General features: G+C 38.1%; 1 protein-coding gene across 4 annotated transcripts in view; it reads right to left on the bottom strand.

The window, feature by feature from the left end:
• Window positions 1-22,473, bottom strand: part of IL1RAPL2 (interleukin 1 receptor accessory protein like 2) — a 1,100,174-nt gene that overhangs the window by 456,151 nt on the left and 621,550 nt on the right. For all 4 annotated transcript variants that reach the window (XM_082447592.1, XM_082447591.1, XM_082447594.1 and 1 more), the window contains one exon: window positions 16,222-16,375. In XM_082447592.1, the coding sequence (XP_082303718.1) occupies window positions 16,222-16,375 (154 nt within the window). The remainder of the gene's footprint in view (window positions 1-16,221; window positions 16,376-22,473) is intronic.

Raw genomic sequence — 22,473 nt, 5'->3', positions numbered from 1 at the left:
AGGCTGCAGTATTGTAGTTCTTCTTGCTTCTGCTCTCAAATATATTTTTAAGCAAATAAAAAAATACAACTATACAGAAACAACAGCACACTAAAGAATATACGGTTTTACTTTTAGGAATTTCTGTTGCTTATTCCATAACTATTCTTTCATCTACTTTGTGTCAATCACTGTGCTAAAGAGATAGGAATGCAAAGGGGCAAGATTGATATAACTCCTGTCCTAATGGAACTTACCTGCTCATTTAATGAGAGGGTTATTTTTCTAACAATTTTATTTATAAAGTTATATTTTCTATAACTCAACTAAAGTACTATTTTTACTGAGTAAGTTTTTTGCACTTTCTAACTTTTAATGTATTATTAGAAGCTGCTCTGTTCTATCCTGTGTCAAGGCTTTTCTGCTCTTGAGCTGATTCCATCTGCCAATATATTATGTGGGGGCATTTTCCTTCTTTTCAGCCTACTAAGTAGGTTAGTGGTAGTAATAGTAGTAGCAGTGGTAGTACTAGTACTAGTAGTACTGGTCACAGGACCAGTAAATAATAATCATAATGACAATGGCAATGATAGAAATGGGTATCATTTACTCTGTTATCTCAAATTCTCCCAAGAACTCTGCAAGGTAAATGTATACAAACAGATATAGACATGCAGGCTTAGAGAAGTTCAATAACTTACCCAGGGTCACTTGGCAAGTTACTGGTAAAGAAAGAATTTGAAACCAAATATTTCTGACTTTAAATCTTGTGTTCTTTCCACTCACCATACTTTTTCTAGAGCAAGGGAGACTGCTGGGGTGATATTCTCAGTTCTGCTTCCTGGTATCTCCCTGCTAATAGATTTTAATGTTCATGACGTAGTTCATGAGTTGATTTTGTAGTGTATATAATCCCTAAGGAGGGGAGAAGGTTTTGAGGATCAAAAAAATCTTTGGAGTACAAAATTGACTTGTGAACCAACCAAAAAGGGATAAATATGCAGTTTGTCAGGGCTAGTTTGAAAATTGTCCTCTTTTAGTGTACATTCTGAGAATTAGTGAAGAATATAAGTTAATAGCTTCTGGAAAATGTCAAAAATCCCACATACTTCCACAGTTTTGCTTGAATGACTTTTGTAAACCAGATCAGGAGAACTCTCTGAAGTCTTTACATTAATCTGATTTAAATATTTCAATTATAATGAAGATATCAATTAAATTTGGCATAAAAAAAAGCCTCTGAGGGAAGATTTAGGACTAAGTTAGAAAGTCACTGTGGAGCAGAAGAAAATGGTAGAAAGCAGCATTGCATTAGGACAAATCCCAGCTTACCTACTCCCAAACTGTGTCTTTAGGGTACATAAATTAACCTCTCTGGATTCTGCTACCTTATCTAAAAACATGACGGGATCAGATCATATTCTCATCGAAGTCTCTTCTAGCTCTTATCCCCTCCTGAAGCTATTTCTCCTTCACAAATGTTACTGGGTAAATCAAAAGTCTGTGTAGCTAAAATTCCAAGTGAGTAAAAATCAATCAGTCAGTCAACTGAAAAAGAAGCCTCCAAGAATTGGAGAATATTTGATTGACAGGACAGTATAAATGTATGCTCTCTCTTGCAGAAGCTCTAAGGAAATTATTTTGGCTATCTCTCCCGTACTTTCTTCTTAGTCCTTCCCATCCCCAGACTTACATAGGCCAGCTGGTATGGTGTACCTGCATGCTCCCAACAACCGGTGCAGCAGCAATTACTTTAGTGCCTTTGCAGAGAAGAGACTCAGAAAAATCTTCCTTGAATTGAGTTAAAATGAGGAACTATAAGAAGGAAAGTTGTGCAAACCAGAAAGCACAAGGGAAGACAAGCCTTCTGAGCTCTAACAGGCACAGGCTAAGGAGCAGGGTTTATGCACAGTTGTGAGGGATTTCAGTTGGGAAACAGGTACCTAATATCCAAATGCTGGACCCTGCTTGTCTGTGAGGAAAGATCATAGGTCTTCCATTGTGCATATTCCCAAATATTCCAAGAATATGAGTTATTCTCCCTGGCACTCAAGGTCCTCCAGTAATCAAGTCTACTTTACCTATCTAACCTTACCTCCCAATGTTCTCTAGCGCAGTCCCGTGGCTTCACCTTCTCATTCAACTTGAGTAGGTATGGATTATAAGCTTAGAAATTAGAGACATTCAGAGCTTCTCTGGTGGCACAGTGGTTAAGAATCTGCCTGCCAATGCAAGGGACACGGGTTCGAGCCCTGGCCTGGGAATATCCCACATGCCGCCAAGCAACTAAGCCCGTGCGTCAAAACTACTGAGCCTGAGCTCTAGGGCCTGCAAGCCACAACTACTGAGCCCACCTGCCACAACTACTGAAGCCTGCACGCCTAGAGCCTGTGCTCCGCAACAGAAGAGGTCACGACAATGAGACACCCGCACACCGCAACAAAGAGTAGCCCCCACTCACCGCAACTAAAGAAAGCTCGTGCACAGCAACGAAGACCCAACACAGCCAAAAATAAATAAATAAATAAATAAATAAATAAATAAATTTATTAAAAAAAAAAGAAATTAGAGAGTGGCCTTCAAATTCCAACTTAGTTCCTTAATAGCCATGTGACCTTGGGCAAGTTACTTAACCTCAGAGTTTTGATTTTCTTACCAGTAAAATAATAACACCTACTTCACAGGGCTTTTGTGAAGTTATCATTCAATGAGGTGATGAAAATTATCATAATAGTTATCATTTATTGTGAACCAACTACATACCAGGTTCTATGCTCCTCTCATTGTCCTGCACTTAGGGAATTATACTCCTGTTGGAAGTAAACACCAAACTAAGAATTCAGAACAAGATATCCCAAAATTATAAAGACAGGTGCCAGTCTAGGTAGGCAGTCACCTTCAGAATGGCCAGCAAGCTTAAGTGTCAATTTTATCTCAATAAACCTGGGAGGGTGAAAAATGACCAGCCAGCGCTGAGTATCCCAGCAGCAGGATGTGTGCATGCACCAGGAATCAAGGGCCAGGCCCCGTGCAACAATCCAAATTAGCAGGCTTTTATTCAAAATTGAGGAGATTTAGCAATAAGTTTGCACACCTCAGTATTTTCTTTATTTTCATTAGGGTGTAAAAGACTTAGGAAATCTGAAGAAGTTGAAAGGATATTTAGAATCACTTCTCCTAAAGTGTGGGATTGGAATAGGGAATAGACAGCTGCATACTTGCTGTGCAGCCTTGAGCAAGTTGTGTAACTTCTTGAATCTGAGTTTCTTTATATAAAAATTGGGGCCTGTACTTTGAAGGGCTGGGGTACTGATTAGAAATAAATATATGTAAAGTGATTTATACGGTATCTGAAATAGATAATAAATAGTGTCTGCAGTTATTATGGCAATAGTTATATTCCTCTAGTTCTGACGGATTCAAATGTCAGCTAAATACAGGATGTCATCCCCACATATCAGCAAAAATACAAGTACAGACATCATGCTTGATATTTAACAAGTTGATGAGGTTTGGAAAAATCATGATAAGTGGCTTTATTACACTGTCCTGATTCTGGAGAAAATATGTAACACAGGGCTTAGGAGCTGCAGTTTTCATTGATCTCCTATAGTAATCATCAGTTGCCACACACAATTTACTATTTCATTGTATTCTACCCTATATACCATGCAGACTGCTCCCAAATTTATATCTCTAGCCCAGACTTCTCCCTGAATGCAGGACTTACATATCCAGCTGCCTATTCAACATCTCCTCCAGGATGTCTAGCGGGTATCTCAAATAAAAGATGGCCAAAACAGAACTCTTGGATCTTGCCACAAAACCTTGCTTCCCCCACTCTAATTCAGTTCAGTAAATACAACTAGTGTCTACTCTATTACTGAAACCAAAAACCTAGGAATCATCATGAGAAAGTCCAGTCATTTTTATCTCTATAATATCTCTTGAATCTGTCCACATTTTACTATCTCTATCACCACCACTCTAGTCCAAGCCATCATCATCTTTCTTTTGGTTGCTGTAATAGCCTCTTAACTTGTCTCCCTGACTCCTTCCATCTATTATCCATGGAACATCCAGAGGAAGATTATTTTTACATAAGTCAGAAGGAATGTGACATTGTTCTACTTAAAATCATCAGAAGGTGTCCTCCCACTCTTAGGATAAAGACCAAAACCCTAAAAGGCACTGTGTCATCTGGTCCTTCCCTACCTTTCCAATCTCATTTTGTCCCACTCCCCGCCACTACTCCCTGTGATCCAGCCACACCGCTCTCTTTCTGTTCCCTAAGCATGCAGGGATCTTTGGCACTTCAAAGCCAACACATGCTGTTCCATCTGAAATATTTTTCTGTTCATCCTTCACCGTGACGGCTTTTTCTTAACCTTCAGGGTCCAGCCTAAATGTTATTTTGTTTCAAGTAAACCTTCTCCAATGGTCCAATATAAAGTAACAGCCTACCTACTTCTCAGTTATTTTCCTTTATATCACTTACTGTAGTTATTAATTATATACTTATACATGTGTTTTTTGTCTTGTCTCTTATCTATTCCCACCCCACATTACACTACAAGCTCTATTAGGGCAGAACATGTCTCTTTTAGTTCACTTCTACTCACTCTGCACAATGAATATTTGATGAAGGTTAAAAAAAATCAAATATATTCATTGTGGATCCAGGGTTGATAATCACTGAATTAGATACTAAATACTTGTTCACTTGTCCCAAAATGTCCTTTTTACCTTTCACCTCATATTGTAGACAGGACGTAAATTAAATAGCATTATGAAGATAATTTTACTGGCACAAAATATAAGGATACTGATATTAACAGATGTCTGTTTTAGAAGCAAGGTGGATGAGATGATTTAATTATAATGTTAAACACCTTTTATCAGAAAAAAAATTCAAGCCCAATTATTTCTCATGCAACTTTTATGCCAAAGTTTATAGTGAAGCTATGATGCCCTGAATATCAAAATTGAGCAAACGACTCAGGGTACTGATCCAATATCTCTGAACATTATTATTACAGCCTTTCCATCCCATTTTCCCAGAGTACAGCTGAAGAGAATTATCAGAAACTACAGGTAGGGTCTGATGCAAAGAATTCAAAACACACAAAACATTAAAATTCACTCATCCAACAAATATATCAAATGATTACTATAAGCCAGAAACACAACTGGGTGTTTTTTCTAACCAGTCAAAGAGGATCAAGGCAATGTGCCCCAGAAATGAATCAACCTTCTCTGCCTGCAGACCCATGCCTAAGCATCTCATCACTTAGACTTCTGCATCTGGTGCTTCCCAATTATTTCTTAGGATCCCCACTGGAGAATGGTGCCAAATCATGGGGAGATTTCTAGCTATATAAAGTTCTCCCGGCACCAAGAAATGATCTATGGACTTGAACTGATGAATTATTTTCCTATTTGACATTCAAAGGAGGCCATTTCACTGCCTTTTATAAACCACCAGTGATGAACTATAATGACATAAGGAATTGCTGGACAGGAAAAGGCCATTCTCCTTAACATGCCTGTCCTAGGGACTCATTTCCACCTCAGCTTTGTCTCTGCAGCCTTTGCTATTGGCTCACACATCATTAAAATGTCTTGCTGGCTGCAAAAGCTCATTTATACAGACAACATTTGCTCTGACCACCTTAATTGACAAATTATTCCACATGATTGCATCTCCTTGAATGAAATAGTTTTGCCTAAAATACCAACATATGTAGCCCTTTGCTTGAGTTTGTCATAGCCCCTAGTTAAGTTCCTAATTTTTAAAATTCATCCCCTGTAAATGAAGCACCCTATTAAAAATATCAATTTGTCTTAGACAATTTATCAGACTGTTTTCTTGTGGTAAAATGGCTGTGAGGTCATTTTTGCAAGTGTTCCAGTAATAATAATGATGATGATAATGATACTAATCATAATAATTAATATCATTGATTGAATACATACTATTTCCCAGACACCACTGTAAGTGTTTTTCATATATCTTCTTCACTCAGCATAGCTAATACACCTCCCCATTTTGCATGGAGAAAAAACTGAAATTCAGAAGAGTAAATTAAAGTTCTCAAAGTCACACAGCTACAAGGATTTGAATCAGATTTTTCTGGTTCTAGATCAGGACATAAGGGAGCAAATCAAGTTTTCAGAGTTTTCCAAGGGTCTTCTCTTAGAATCATACTCTTTGTTTTGCTAAGATTCCTGTGTGTGTGTGTATGTGTGTGCTCATCTGTATCTTAACCATCTACATATAAGAAAATTTTTTGTTGTCAAATCAGATCATAGTACTATGAGCAATACATGGTTCTATAAGCATTTACTAGTGGAAGGGGCTCAGGCTTTGAGAAAACAATAGCCACCTGAATCTTCATTCTAGCACCATTGTTCAGTTGTTGTAAAACACTGAGAGAAATTACCTAACATCTCCAAATTTCAACTTCAGCATCTGTAAAGAGGGGCTAAGGTGACAATACCACACAGGATTTTTTTGATACTTAAATGAGATCATATCTGTGGAAACACTGAGCCCAGCTCCTAGCTCTACAATTGTATTTTGTGTCTAAATGTCAAGATAAACCTTTGTATGGGGAACCAAGAATCTTGGAGAACATGAATCTAACTGGTGAGACAAAACCTAAACAAAGATGTCTAAGATAATTAATTATAAATTAGCATCAGTCAGTGTGGTGAAAACTTTTATAAAATTGCCAGGGGAATTTAGGAGAAAGAAACAGGTGATTGTAAAATAAAGTTAATCTGTGAAGACTTCCTGGAGGAAGTCCAGAAGTGCAAATATGTCCTGGCAGAGAAGAGTATGAAGGCCTGAAGTAGGCAAACAAGCAGGAAGGTAAGGAGTTAATGGCATTTATGGAGCACTGTTGTGTGCAAGAGCCATGCAGGTAGTCTGTAGCATGTTGCTTTAAGAGCAAGGTTTTAGAACAAGGTGGGTTCATATCCTATCCCCACCACTTGCTAGCCGTGTGACCATAGACAAATAACTTATCCTGAGTCTCCATTTCTTCCCTTATAAAATAAAGGCAATATTGGCAACCTTTCAAGGTCGTTGTGAACTTTGACTGATTGTAAAGTACAGTACCTGACCCAATAAATGGGCATTCTCTGAGCATCTACTCCACTGTGTTGGATCTAGTTCATGGCTAATCTCCCACCATACTAAGCTTCTAGTTTTCATCCCTTTACAAGGGTAGCTTGATAGAATATTCTCAGCCTTCTCAAACCACTGCTTTCAGGTTAGCAGAGAGCAAGGTAGCTGAGAGTCTCACAAATGAACATAATGGAACTAGGGAAATCTGTGCCCGTGGATCTCAGGTGCCTATACACCTAGGATTCATAATGTAATTCCTTCCTAAGAACTCCTTCCCCCACCCCTAACTCAAGTCAGAAAAGTCAGTCAAGGAGTCAATGATCACCTCAGGTGCTGGAATAGAGCCACTGGAGCGGAACTGGCCTAGACTGGGCACGTTTGCCACATCCTGCTGCTACGGTGCTCTGACTTGCTCACCCCCAGCCCTCCCAGCAAGCTGGTCTCCCGCACAGCTACTTGCGAAAGACTCCCACAGGAATGAATGTTCTCATAGTCCCTGACTTTGCAGAGGAACAAGAGTGTCTTTCTGCTGATGGGACAGTTTAATAGTGTTCGTTCATCTCCCTGTAGGGCATAGAAACACGACACAAAAATTTTCCTAGGACAGAGACTGGAAATCTCTTTGACCCTGGCTGTCACTAACAGGGTTAAGAGATAGCACTGTGTCATAGGTTGAGGCAAAGGAGGGTAATAAGGGGGAGAAAGGAGAGACAAAATAAGAGTGGCAGAAGAGGAAGGGAAAAAAATCACTCTTTAGACTGACATTCAAGGCCTTCCTTCCCACTAATTCTAAGTAGGCTTTTTTTTTCCTCCTTGTCCCCCAAGGTCATGAGTAGAGCTGACCTTGTTTCTAGAGGAAGCAAACAGCCACCTGCAGGGTATGAATTGTGACACTCTGGGAAAGGCCCCCCACAGGCACTGCAAAGCTGCCAGAAATTCCCACCATTAGTCATGCCTATGAGTTACAGAATTGAAATATCTATTAAATTGCAAATATGCTAGCTTAGAAGGGAAACATTTTGGCCATTATCAGTCATGAATTCTTTATCTCTTTGAGGTATTAGATTAGCCCCACCAGAAAGCAAGGATCTGGGGAGATGGGCTACAGAGAAGACATGACATTAGGACATTTAAAAGAGCTAGAGAGGGACAAAGATGTCATTCAGTGTGGGCTGGGTAGAGTAGGAAAGGCCAGGGTGACCCAGGAAAAGAGGGAGGCCTAGGAGGAAAGGCAAAGGAGCTGCTGCAAGCCGGTTTGGGTCATAAGATTTCTGCACCTGCAACTGTGCAAAAGAACAGTCAATTATGAAATGCACAGTCAGTCATGTGAAAGTTCCATTAATGTAGCCAAGAACTATTGACTGCTAAGGTCTTTCCTCATTAAGTCACAAAAAAGGTATAAATGAGATATATTCTCATACGATAATCGGGATACAGACATTCAGATCATATCAACTGGCTGCTGAGAGGGAACAGGAAGGAGAGCGAACACACGCCAATGCTTTGTCCCCTTCGGTGCTTCACATAGCACTGCTTCGATGCTAGTCTAAGGCGGGTGCTTTATCCCCGGGGCTCTTCATTTATCTGTAACATTTGAGACCAACTTGTTTCATCATCTAAATCGCTCTTCTCTGGAAGGTGATCAATTTGTCAATACCCCTCCTGTAGTATTACATCCATAAATTGTGCACTTCACTCTCTGCTTGGATCGACCAGTCTGTTGGATGGTGTGATTAGGATAGCTTCTGAGTGCTGTTCTCAGTTTGTCTATTAACTGCTCTCCAGACCACTTTAAGATTTTTTTCCCCACTTGCTGCTGGAGATGGAAATCGTGGAGCAGAGTCTGCACCAGCCACACAGCCAGTCGCTTGTTTAAAAGTGTTACTGAACCAAATTATTTAAGGCAAAGGCCACAAATAGGCAGCCCTCAAACGGAATTTAGCCTACAGGCATGTTTTATTCGGTCCACACAATGCTCAACAAGCCAGGGATTTCCACATAAAAATCCAGACTTCTAGCATCTCTTCAAAAATTAGAGGGCCTAGCAGCACTGGATCCTTAATTTCATATAACAGCAATCAGCTAGGGCTGAGTTGGTACTGCGAGGACTCTCCAACTTGCCTCCCTCTGTGGCCTCACACACTCACTCAGGTATATGACCTGCCTGGCTTCTAGAAGCATTTTGAACATTGATTAGGGAATTACCCCTTCACTGGCCTAGCTTCAGCCATCAGCAGTAAATGCTATTCCTTTTATAGAAGGAATCGAATCAGGGCTATTTCTTCTTAAAGCCAAAACAGTGGATTGGCAAATAAGCACTTTAAATAACAGGTTATTTAGGGATCCTTAGCTCTGGAGACCTGAGCTCTGTAGTCACCATCTTTGGAGTCCTCTTTGGGTTGCATCTCCTTTTTATCTGGCCCAGAACCCAGGATTAAGGGACTGTGGACAGAGTAACGGGGGGGGGGGTAGGATAGGAAAGTACTGTGTTAGGAATCAGCATATATGGGTTCTAGTCCTGGCTATGCCATTCACCAGTTCCCAGCCCAGGGCAAATGGTTTAAACACTCTGAGCCATAATTTACTCTGCTGAAAAATACAAAATACAAATAGTGATAACAACAACAACAACAACAATCTTTGCCAACTCCATAAAGTTCTTTGAGAAACAGAATGAGATGTCAGAAGTGAAAGTTCTTTGAAATTATAAAGTTCTCTACAAATACCAAGCTGTCTTATTTGTGCCCAACTGAAGCACTCATCAATGAAATAAGCACCCAACCAATCCAAGCTACACATAATGTCTGAGTACTTACTATATGCTCAGCACTTGGGGAGATGCAAAAGAATTGGTCAACAAATCCCTGTCCTTAAGGAGCTTATAGGCTAGTTGAGAAAATAAGATAAACAATGGAAAACAAGATTATAATTGTAACATAAAGTTAATGCCTGCTAAGTATCTTACTGAAACCGTTAAAAATACAGTCATCAGTAGGATGCCAGTAGACCCACTTGACTACTCACTTAGCTTTTGTTTTTTTTTTTTTTTTTACAGTTTATTCTGTGGAAACAGCATCTTCAGATACTCTCAACCAGGGGAAAAGTGTTACGTGGTCATACAGTTTAGGAAATGTTCTAAACTATGGCCCATCTTCCTTTCAGAAAATTATAATATATATTAGAATATTATATACACTAAGATGCCCTGAAATGCCTTGCAAGAAGGAAAGCTATATAACTTTGACCTAGCAGATAAACACATTGCCACAGAACTTCTCACCATTCTCTCTTCCTTTCCTTTTTCTCTCCCCAAAGTAACTATTAACATCTCTTAGAATTGGAGCTCCATAGAACACAGTTGGGGAAACACTATTTGCCCTAATGAACATATTTTAAATTTTCACAGGTTCCAAAGGGAACATAATTCTGTCTCTACCTGTCTCCTTCAAGAACCACATTAGAAACTTGGATCCTATGCTCCTGGTTGCACAGAGTAGACACTGATTTTTGTGATGATTGGTCTTTACCAACTGAATCAATGTTGTTTAACTAGACTGTTCTCTATTGTTTCACTTCTACTAACTTGAAATCGTTGCCATAACTGCAATGAACCTTACTGGAAATGATTTTTTTTTCTCAGTACGGATTTTCTATTAATAGGGCCACATGGCACCAAAACATGCATCCTGGAAAATTCTATCTTCTGTACATTCTTGCTTTTCCTGGCACCACACTGTTCCTTGTTTCTCTCCTGGGACTGTCCTAAGCTCAGATTTAATTATGTGTCCCATTACTACTAATCTCATCTAAGGTGCTCACTGAGAGCTAAGGACTAGGCTCCAAAATGTCAAGTGCATTCTTTTTAGGGTTATCTAAACTCCAGCAGGGACTTCAAATTGAAGACCAAATAGTTAATGTCCAAAAAGGCCATTATAGTGGGGTGATGTACACTGTGATCAATATTTTGGCATCTTTTTCAATGTACATAATATGGGTGAAATTGTATGGTTTGTGCTTGGTGATGGTTGAAAAGTTATATTTGAGAGTCAGAAAGACCTAGATTCATATTTGTGCTTGGCCAATTACAAAGTATGTGACCTTGGAACATAGCCTCTCTAAGTTTTAGTTTCTTCTATAAAATGAGGACAATAATAGTATCCACTCTCATATGGTTGTTGTGAGGAATAAATGAGAAAATGAATGAAATACACTAAGCACAATGTCTCCTTCACAGTAAGCTGTCAATAGACATTAGCTCTCAGGGGGCCCCTATTATGATAACTTAGTTGTTGGCTTAGAGATCACTTCTCCTGTCGCATTATTATCACTCAGTCAGAATCTCCACTTCTTTTTATTCCCCCAACTCTCCACCATATCTTTAAATTCCACTGTTTTTCTTAAACCTTAAGAAACTCTTAAGGTTTAAGAAACTTTCTTAAACTCTCACCCCAGTGTCTCAGGATTAACCGTAGAGGCATGAAAGAAACTCTTAAGGTTTAAGAAACTTTCTTAAACTCTCACCCCAGTGTCTCAGGATTAACCATAGAGGCATGAAAGAACAAAGAGCCAGGGCCAGGAAAAGCCCGTTTTCAAATCCGATGGGAAATTGCTTCCTCGGTGTGTAAACAGATGCCATTCTCCACACCAAAGGAAGGTGTACAGCTATAAAGTCTAAATGACACCTTCAACAATGCACTACAGTTAGTTTTAGCTTTGCAAAGTGAAATTAAAAGCACTTACTGAAGCCATGCATTTGAACATCTTCACCAAAGACTGATTCCAGCTTCCAGTTTGCAATTTAATCAAGCTTTGCATGACCAGATTGATTTGCTGCTATTATAGTAATCCAGCAGCAAATCTTTGCAACCTATCCATAGAATAAATCTCTCTTTCTAGCCATGACATTCAGACACCAATGGATTAAGAAATCTCTCATCCCTAATAAGTGAAGAGTCTCAAGTCACGAACTCTAGAGCTATCTAAGATAATCAGGAGTAGGGGTATTATTTGCATATTCACCAGAGAACAGGTTAGTGTTTTTTTTCTAAATAGTCAATATGCTTTTCTGAAAAGGCATAAAATCATGTATTTATGAATGATTTGTTAGGTGAAGGGTGAATTATCTTCTAAATAAAGTTAATTAGTATTGGCTTCCTGCTTGGGTTCATTTTTGGGAACCCCTATAATTTATGTCTGTCATTGACCTTCTCAAGGCAGACATTCTCCTCTATTATAATAGAAGACCCTATTCCATTATCTTATCAACACTCTCCCACTCCTCTTCTCCTTCTTCTATTATCACCTGTTCTACATTCTCATGTAGTCAACCATCCCTTCTCTCCTTATCACTTTGACTAGGCTTCTACACAAAATTCAATGTGAGAATAAAGGAAAAAAAAATATCTTTAAAATAGCAAATAGCCACCTGAAATATGCTGTGGGAAATACAACTGTTAGTTGTTGGTATCTTTGACAAATGACCTAAATACCCTATTGTACATGTCTATATGTTGTTAAACCACTCCCTATTTACCTGCAGCCTCCAAAAGTATAAAAAAGAAATGTCTACAATAACATTACACAGGTCTGCTATGATTTAAATATTAAAATGATTCCAGAAAATTTGCATTTAAATCAAATCCTACTTAAATGCAGCTGGCTATTTAAAGAAATCTCATGACAAATTATTTTATATTGAAAAAATAATTTCATAAAGCCAAAGATTACCTTCTAATTAATCAGTTTTGAATAACTGGATCTTTTTACAACCGACCTATTTAAAGCAAGTAGTACCTATACACTTTAAGAGAGCACTTGTTTCACTGAAGAAATATTTCTGATTTATAAATTTAAAAGAACAGTGAGAAAATAATCTTTTAAAATTTTAATAATCTTTTAAAACTTGCATACTTGCAATACACAAAGTTAAAAACCTCTACCTACATGATTTTGTAATTAACCAATCCTATGATTTTTGTATTAATATTCCTAGCCCATGCCTGCATGTTGCTAAACTCAAAACAAGTATGAGTGGGTTACCCTTTAAATAATCCCAGCCTTATATTTTGAAATATAAAAGGACAATCTGTTAATTGCTCTTTTTTTTTAACATCTTTATTAGAGTATAATTGCTTTACAATGGTGTGTTAGTTTCTGCTTTATAACAAAGTGAATCAGTTATACATATACATATGTCCCCATATCTCTTCCCTCTTGCATCTCCCTCCCTCCCACCCTCCCTAGCCCACCCCTCTAGGTGGTCACACAGCACTCAGCTGGTCTCCCTGTGCTATGCAGCTGCTTCCCAGTAGCTATCTATTTTACGTTTGGTAGTGTATATATGTCCATGCCACTCTCACATTGTCCCAGTTTACTCTTCCCCCTCCCGGTATCCTCAAGTCCATTCTCTAGTAAGTCTGCATCTTTATTCCCATCTTGCCCCTAGGTTCTTCATGACCTTTTTTTTTTTTTTTTTTAGATTCCATATATATGTGTTAGCATACGGTATTTGTTTTTCTCTTTCTGACTTACTTCACTCTGTATGACAGTCTCTAAGTCCGTCCACCTTACTACAAATAACTCAATTTCGTTCCTTTTTATGGCTGAGTAATTGCTCTTTAATCAAGGAAACAAGGAATAATATAGCTTAGACAATATTGCAAATAAAAATAAATCTTCACAGAGCAACCTCTTGAACTTCCATACTGAGAAGCCATTTTGTCTCTACATCAAGTATAACATTTGAACTCTGTGAATAAATAAACTTGATATCTTCTTATAAGAACAATGACTCAAGGATAAGTTTGAATTATTTTTTCTAGTATGTAATACATATTCAGTGTATTTTTATTTAAATAGCAAATGAATAAATTACTGTTTCAGTGGCTGAGGTTTTATCCTCACCCTCCCTTGATAGATTTCCCTTAGTGACCAAAACTCTGTATTTTCATGACAGCTCTTAGGAGCTTAGGTGAAACAATTTGGGACCTATGAAAATTAATTTTGGTGTGTGTGTGTATGTGTGAACTAACATGCTCACAAGGGAATCATACCTGTGACTGACTGACTTCTTTGGCACCATTTTCTCAGCTAGTATTTCTCAAAGCATGATCCTTGAAAGGCATGCAAGAGATTCCCCAGGACAAAAAGATAAATTCCCTGTCTTACTGATGTACTAAATTAGAATCTGGAGGAGAGAGATGGGAATCTATATTTAAGGAGCCTCATCTTTACCATACCTGGGTTCTTCCATGTGATTCTGATGCACATTAAATTTTGAGAAACTCTGAGAGGTAGAGTTCAGGTGAAATTTTAAATCCCCAGTTCAACTCTTCTTAAAGTTTAGGGCAAGTGAATTAATGCCTTATAAGACACGCAAAATAAGCTCCAGAATCTAAAAACAAACTAAAGAAACAAATGTGTTGTCACCATAACCTAACAGATGGAAGCATAAAAGAGGTTTGGTATTTACTTTATTCTGGTCCAACTTAAAATATAAGCTAAACACTATAATGTTACAAACTTTACTAAATGACCTCCAAATGGAAGTGTTCTGAAAGCATCAGATAAGAATTGTGTGACTGTGGTCAAAGTGATGATGCTGCAAGGATTTGTGCATGGTCAGGCCACTTATTAATGATGTATAACTGCCTATGATCGACTCTTCTGCTTGAATGAGGCAGGAAGTCTAGTTCATACTAAGGGAATCAGGAATTAAACAAAAGCAGATCTTTGCTATTTGGATTGGCCCAATATGGTAGTTATTTTGAAAGCTCATGGAGAAGCAATGCGCAATTCTAATCAAAACAATAATTCAAACCATCACAGAAGGTACTTTACAATTCAGACTAAGAAGTAGAACTGTCATGTATCAGAATAGAGAATGAACTAAAGTATATATATTAATTTTTAATTAATTTTAAAGTGTATATATTGATTTTTATTTTTACTCCTTTTGTTAATATTTAGAATTTAGAACAAGATGAAAAAAGAAACTAGTTGACTCTCAGGGATCAAAAACTAAATCAAATATATGTTATAGAAATGAACTTACTAAGCAAGTATCATTATTAGTAGACTGATTTTAACACTATCCCAAAAGGTCAGCTAGCCATAAACAAAAACAATATAGAAGAAAATCCATATTCCTAACATTAATGAGAGTATGTTGTAACTAAACAACTAGTTGATGTCAACATTAGATGGTTAAACAGGTAATGCTCAAGTTCATAAGTGCAATAAATATTACACTTGTCTGGATAATGTCAAATTTTACCATGGCTCAGATTTTACCCACAATACAAAAATGTGTGTGTTTACTTATACACACACACATACATCTGAAACATATATAAGAAGAATAAAATTAGTCAAGATTTGCTCAGGCACAATAGTAGGTGGACCTTTTGTCACACAGTTTCTTAAGGTCCATCACACCCATTGTCAGGGATAACTTTTATGTCATTAGGGTCTGTCCTATTTTGCTGAAAATTACTTACTAACATTCTCCACCAGGTAAGAATATTCTGAGTCTCTCTCTTCCATTGTGAGTAGAATTACTAATTTACAATTTGCTTGTACTTCTGATGTAAAACATATGTGCATGCTATTCATTTGGAGTTGCTCTATTTAAGAATCACTAGAACCTCACAATAACATCACTCATTTATGAGCAATTCTATATAAATGATATTTTGGATGCAGTCCAAGAAGATTTCATTACAAAAGCCCAACAGAACCTCATTCTGAGGCAGCCTTCTCCTGCAAGAAGACTCCACATATGGGTTAAGTCAACATTCTAAAGTGGTTCCAGCATATCTTTTCTGAGACGCTTAGTAACAATCAATGATACCCTGAAGAGTTAAGAACCTTTCATAAAAGCAGAGAACAGATATGCAGTAACTGGTACCATGTTCCCTAAATTAATTGTCCATATTCCACATATAGCTAGCTTATCAGTACAACTTATTAATAGTGAGCTTCACAACTATTTTATTTGTAGCTAATTCTAAATTCACAGCTAGTTTACTCTTTGTTTGGAAACTTTTTCTTCCTGTACCAAATTATACTTAAAATCTCATTTGCCATGATTTGGTAAAACCAATGCTTACCTGTAACTTTCAATTCAGTTGTTCTTCTTACAAGTTTTCCTTCATACTTAAGCTCACAAGTGTAATTTCCTCCATCTTCTTCTTGAACTTCCTGGATTAGAAGGGCATTTCCTTTCTGTATTATGATGCTTCTCCACATTTTTGGTTTGCATTCCTGCAGAGAAAATATTTTCAAGTAAGCAAAAAATAAAAATTCACATCACTAAGTCTTAGTACTGGCAAGTTAGTACTTTCACTTTTTTGCACTCTTCTCTTTAGTTTTCAAAATATGTAGATAAAGAGTTATGTCAATGACCAGAAAACATCACAAATGCATCTTACTGTATCCAATTGAAACATCACAACTATCACCCTAAGAACCACTTTAAAGGCCTGATCCCAAGAGCAGAAAGTCCTTAGAGACATTCTGCAAAAACAGAAAAGCATACAAGATCCCCAAATGCAAAAGAGGTAGAGCAGTCACTAAATAGCATTTTAATGCCCTGATTCTTTCTATATGACAGGAATATGTCCTAAGAGTTCTAAGAGGATAGTGTTCACTTAGCAACATAATATAAACAAGGGAGTCTTAGGCATTATTTTAAAATTCTAGTTGGCTTTTACACTGGCAATGGTTTAATTAATTTTTATAGTAAAAACTAATAATAATATTCAAGAGTCTCTCTCCCCATAGTCAAGAGATCTATTGTGGGGAGGTTGAGGGGGGAAGGGGATCAAGAAAATGAGGCTTGAGGAATTCTCTAGAAACATAGCTAGGTAAAATGAGGACATACTTTGTTGTAGTAAGGTAATGGGGAAATTATCCACTTATTTTCTGAGTTCAGTGATCTGTGACCAGATAATAAGATTTGGGTTTTGAGGTCAATTCTTTTACTCATCTGGTAAGAATGTGTTGCTACTGGAATTGGACTTTACTAGAAAGGAATGGTCAACGCTTTTCCGTCGACCGACAGAGATACAACAATAGCAGAGTATGTAAGAATATTCAGCCAAGTGGCTTTGTCTTTTGGGAATTTTCTCAGACTACTTTTTACATATTGCTCCAGTTTGTCTACCACTTATCTCAAGTGTTCAAAGAAAGTGGTGGCCAAAAGCTGTGCAAACATCAGTGAAGCTGTGGGGGATAGGTGTGAGGGGGCTCTGAAGTATTTTATCATTTAAATTCTGGATCTTTCAGTTAAGGAATTAAAAAATTGATCATGAGGCAGTTGACCTGAATAATAATTGAGGGCAGTTTCCACTTTCCCCATGGCATATACAACATCTCTTCTACCTCTCCTTCTCCCCACCCTTACTCCCACCCTCTGCACACACATCCTAAATATTCACGTAAAAGTAAAATCGGTGCTGACTCTCAATCCCCAGCTCTGCATGCTTGAGTGTGTGCATGTGTGTGTGCGCACATGTCGTAAAATGATTTGGAAGAGTGAGTACCCATTTATTAGATTTTACTGTAACAAAATTTCTTCTGTTATGATAGCAGAAGTTTTGACAACAAAACACAAAAACTGACACTTAAGTTCACAGGTATAATATTTAAGAGATATGCTTGCTTTATGTCCAATACAACTACCCACACACATTGTCAGAGAGTAAATAAAAGTAATACTGTCTAGGGCATCTAGATATAAAGCTGCTTCACTCCCTAGGGTCTTTCCAAAGAACACTTAAGGGTCTGTCTGAAATTCTATTACATACCATGTCTGGCAAGGTTTATCACCTATATGAGATTTGCTTCTGAGTTAAACCTTGGGATATAAGGTTTCTGGGAAAATGAAAAAGAAAGACTGAACAGAAAGAAAAAAAATAGCCCAGCTGCCACTATCGTCATACAATAATAATCCACAATTATTTTCGCATTGCTTCCAACTCTGATAGCCTCAGATTTCTAAAGAATCATTCTGAAGGTCATTAAACAAAAATATGGTCCCTCTGGGCATTTTGAGAGGAAAGGAAAATGAAAACTGAGCTGCTTCACTTTCACATAGCAGTGGTGGGGGCAGGCAAATGAGCCCACACACTCACTTCATTCAAAGACAAATGGCATCATTTTCTAATATCATTTTGGGGGGGAAAGTCCATATGCAATTAGCTCTGACCATTTTCATTTTCTCTGCACACTGCTTTGTTTTTTTTCCCTAGGAAGTAAAATCTAAAGAGTGTACAGGAATTACAAAATAACTCCTGATGAAGAACAGCCTGGAATCTTCACATGTTCTTTGGGATAGATACAGATAGTCCCAAGTGCTTTTCAAGTTGTCATCTAGCCTTATAAAGGATTCCTTGTACCCAACAGAGTTTTTGTTTTTAACTGTGTTATAGGAAAATGTTATCTTCAGGTCACCTCCATCCTTCCGGAACAATGTAATATAGATGAAAAGGCAAACTAGCTTCAGAGCAAGACAGCTCTAGGTCAAAATCTGGGGTTCACCCAAGTTCTGTGATCTTGGGAAAATTTGCCTAACTTCTTTAGGTCTCAGTTTTTTACTCTGCATATGGGGATACTATACACTACCATATGAGCAGCCAGAATCCAGAGCCTTGCAGAGTTTATTCATTACACTCTTGTTGGGCAGCACTATATTTAGTGGTCATCCAACACAGAGAATGCTTTTCATCCCTAAACTTTCACAATCCTGGATTATATCTCCTCCAAACGTCTGATTCTGCTTGGTGAAACTTGGTGCTAATGGACTAATCAGATAAAAACAAATCTTCACTAATTGGTTAACCATCCCCCAGCAACATAATACTTTAACCCACTGAAAATGTATAGCTCCTAAGAGGCCACTCCAACACTAATCCTAGCAGGTGGGTAGAGAAACTATATTTTGTTCAGAAGAACCTTGTAGATGATATCCTGCCCCCACCAACCCATCCTTCACGAAGTTACCTCATTGGCTATCCTGCCCACGTCTGGGTGCCTATATCAAATCTCAGAAGTCTTCCAGGTTTTTGACTCCATTATTTGCAGCATCTCTGCCTTAAGCTGCTGGCTGCTAAGCTTACTACTGTCACTGCTTCTCTCCTGCCTCCAGTCTTCCCATCATCTCTTTCTTATTGGACAGACAACATTACCATACTTCACTCCCTCCAGACCTGTTTAGTTTAGTTCTGACAGCCTGGTGGGCAACAAAGTTTGCAGCACATAGGTCAAGTCTCAAGATGGTTGTTTATCTGAGGCAAGGACAAACTACCAGAACCTCGAATGGGAACAGGCCCCTAATATTGTCCTCAGTGTGTAATGCCTCTATTATTTAATGCCTCTGAGACCATTACATTGAACTTAATCAACTGGAAGTTTTCGCTGAGGACCAGTTTTACTTAAGTTTAACAAACAGCTTCAGTTCATGGTCCAGCTGTCCTCTCACAGAACAGTTTGCTGTAGGACATCCTTGCTCGGTCAAAATCACATCAGCCTTTAAATTCCAGCTTCCTTCCCTTCTTCCCAGCCTTCCTGAGTGGAAGATGTTATTTGCCAGCAGTTGCTAGGTTGGGAGCCTAGGATGTTCAACAGAAACATCTGTTGACCAAGCCCCTTGAAGCTGCCAGCCATATTTGGATCTTGGAGTTCCCACCCTGAAATATTCACCACTACATTCACAGTCTACTTCTGAGATAGCATCATCACAACTACAGGTGTATTTCAATCAGTTTGATTTGTTAGTCATGGTTACTTCAGTGCTATTCAGAGCACATGACTCATTTCTCACAGCAAGAACACGAGGAAGATTCATTTAAATATTTATTCTGATTCTGAAGTTCAGACACAAAGCAGCTGTGCAACCATAAGGCAATCACATAACCTCTGGTCCTCTTCAAATACCTAACACACATTCCCTCACACCAAACTTCTCTCCTTTCCCCTGGAGACTGGACTATTCCACAGAGCATCTAGGCTCTGACTAACAATTTGTAGGAAACCTGAACTTTCTTCACTTTAAAGATGGAAGAGATAGGAGCACAATTGTGAATTGGGTATCAATCTTGTACTTCCACTCCAAATGCCTAGGATAACCCACTGCAGGGAGTCCTTCCCCTCCCTAGTTCTTTTCCTCTAACTTTCTATCTTCACAGTCCTAATGTTGAATTTGGTACCCCCACAGTGGTTGAGTATAAATCCCACATTCAAATACTTGGGATGAAATCCCAAGTTATATGTTCTTGAGCATGCTACTTAACCAATCTAAGCCTCAGTTGCTTCACCTATTTTTAAAAAGTTGGTGATAATCATAATATATACCAAATAGGGGTAATTATTAGGATTAAATGAGGTAATACATATAAATCCTCTGTAATATAGAGCACCACATGCTAAAACCACTCAATAAATATTAACTATTATTCTATTATTGTCATTACCCTCAGTATCCAGCTTTCAAATTACATACACAACTATCTTGATATGTTAATAACTATTAGGAGTTAATGTGACTCATATTTCTATAGGAGTCTGGAAACAATCCAAAAGACAATCCAAAGTTACCATCCAAATGAAGGGGTTGATTTACTGTTTCTTATCTGACACATAAAGGACTTGGAAGTTGTTACTACCATCCTAACAACAAGAAAAAAGCTGAATAAACTGAAACTCAATAACTTCTTTTATTTCCATCAGGTAATTGAAGTCACAGTAAAAGCCACTGTCCCAGAAACTGGAGAGACAGGTAGATACAGAGAATCACAGTTTACTGGGAGCAGAAGCAGCCTCAGGAGCCAACTGGTAGGAACACTTAAAGGATAATTGACTAATTTCTGGAAACTAAGTGTGAACTAGCTTGAGAAATAAAAAATCCCTGAGGGCCCAGTCTTGGAGGGCGGCCCACACTTTTGTAAGTTTTACCTCCACGAGTCCCACCAGGTTCTTCTCAGGCTGAAGATCAGAGAAAAATCCTGCTTCTGGCAAAGGATGGGGAAAGTAAACCATTTTGAAATATACCCAAATAGCCTGCCCATAAAGGATGTGGGGTACAGGAAATATACAACCCCAGCCTCCTCTAGCCTTTGAAGTGGGGGAAGAAATAGCCAGCTCCAGTCCTCTCTATCTTTCCTGTCTTACAGGAAGCCGAGAAGCACATATGATGGTCACAGGCCAGGGACTAGGCTCACTAAAAGACTGAATCTAATCACAGGATTATAGAATGCTTTCCCTTGCCCAACACCTTACCAGTACATCAATAGTGCTCCTGTATAATAACACGATATTACAGTTGAAAGAAATACACAACACAGACCTTATTTAAGAATATGTCTCTAGAAAAATAGAAGGATAACAGGGAAGTAAAAAATAAGGACACCAGAGAGACTTTTAGCTTCTAACACCTACAGCAAGTAGTAAAAACAGCCTAACTCTTAGCCAGATAAGCATTAAAAAAACCTCACAGTAAAGACCTATTTACTTCAGTTCCTTTTACCAAGTACATCACGTCTGGATTTTTAAAAATATTTACAAGGCATACTAAAAGACAGAAAAAAACACACTGTTCAAAGAGAAAGAGGAAGCATCAGAACCAGACTAAGATAGGGCAGAAATTTTGGAATTACTAGTCTGGGAATTTAAAATAAGTATGATTAATATGTTAATGACACTAATAGAAATAATGGACAATATGTAAGAAGAGAAGAGAGATGGAAACTCTTAGAATCAAAAGGGAAATGCTAGAAATCAAAACACTGTAACAGAAATAAAGAATGTCTTTGATAGGCACATTCATAGACTGGACATGGCCGAGGAAAGAATTAGTGAGCTTGAAGGTATACCAATAGAAACCTCCCAAACTAAAAAACAAAGAGGAAAAAGAATGAAAAAAAATTGAACAGAATGTCCAAGAAGTGTGAGAGGAGTACAAAAGATGTAACATAAATGTAATGGGATTACCAGAAGGAGAAGAAAGTGAGAAAGGAACAGAAGAAATATTTGAAGTCATTCTAATGCTGGCTCATCCAGGATTACCAGACTAGATCATACCAGACTAGGTAAGACAGAGAGGTTTGGTGTACAGGTAGGTTACTATAAGCAAATGAGCTGAGTTTTGAACAATATATAAAAGTTAGGCAGGCAAGCAGGACATACAGGAGAGAGGGAATAACATGTGTAGAACTCAGAGGTGAAAAACCATGGAGTGGACAAAAAAATATGAATAGTTTTGCTCTCTTGAGAGTGGCAATGAGTAGGCTGAGGCCAGATACTAAAAGCCTTAAATTCCATTCTAAGATATTTGCACATTGTCAGGTTTCAAATCTCAGCTCTGT

Source organism: Balaenoptera physalus (genome assembly GCF_965194825.1).
Source record: "Balaenoptera physalus genome assembly, chromosome: X".
Lineage (NCBI taxonomy): Eukaryota > Metazoa > Chordata > Mammalia > Artiodactyla > Balaenopteridae > Balaenoptera > Balaenoptera physalus.
This window is presented reverse-complemented; position numbering and strand designations above follow the sequence as displayed.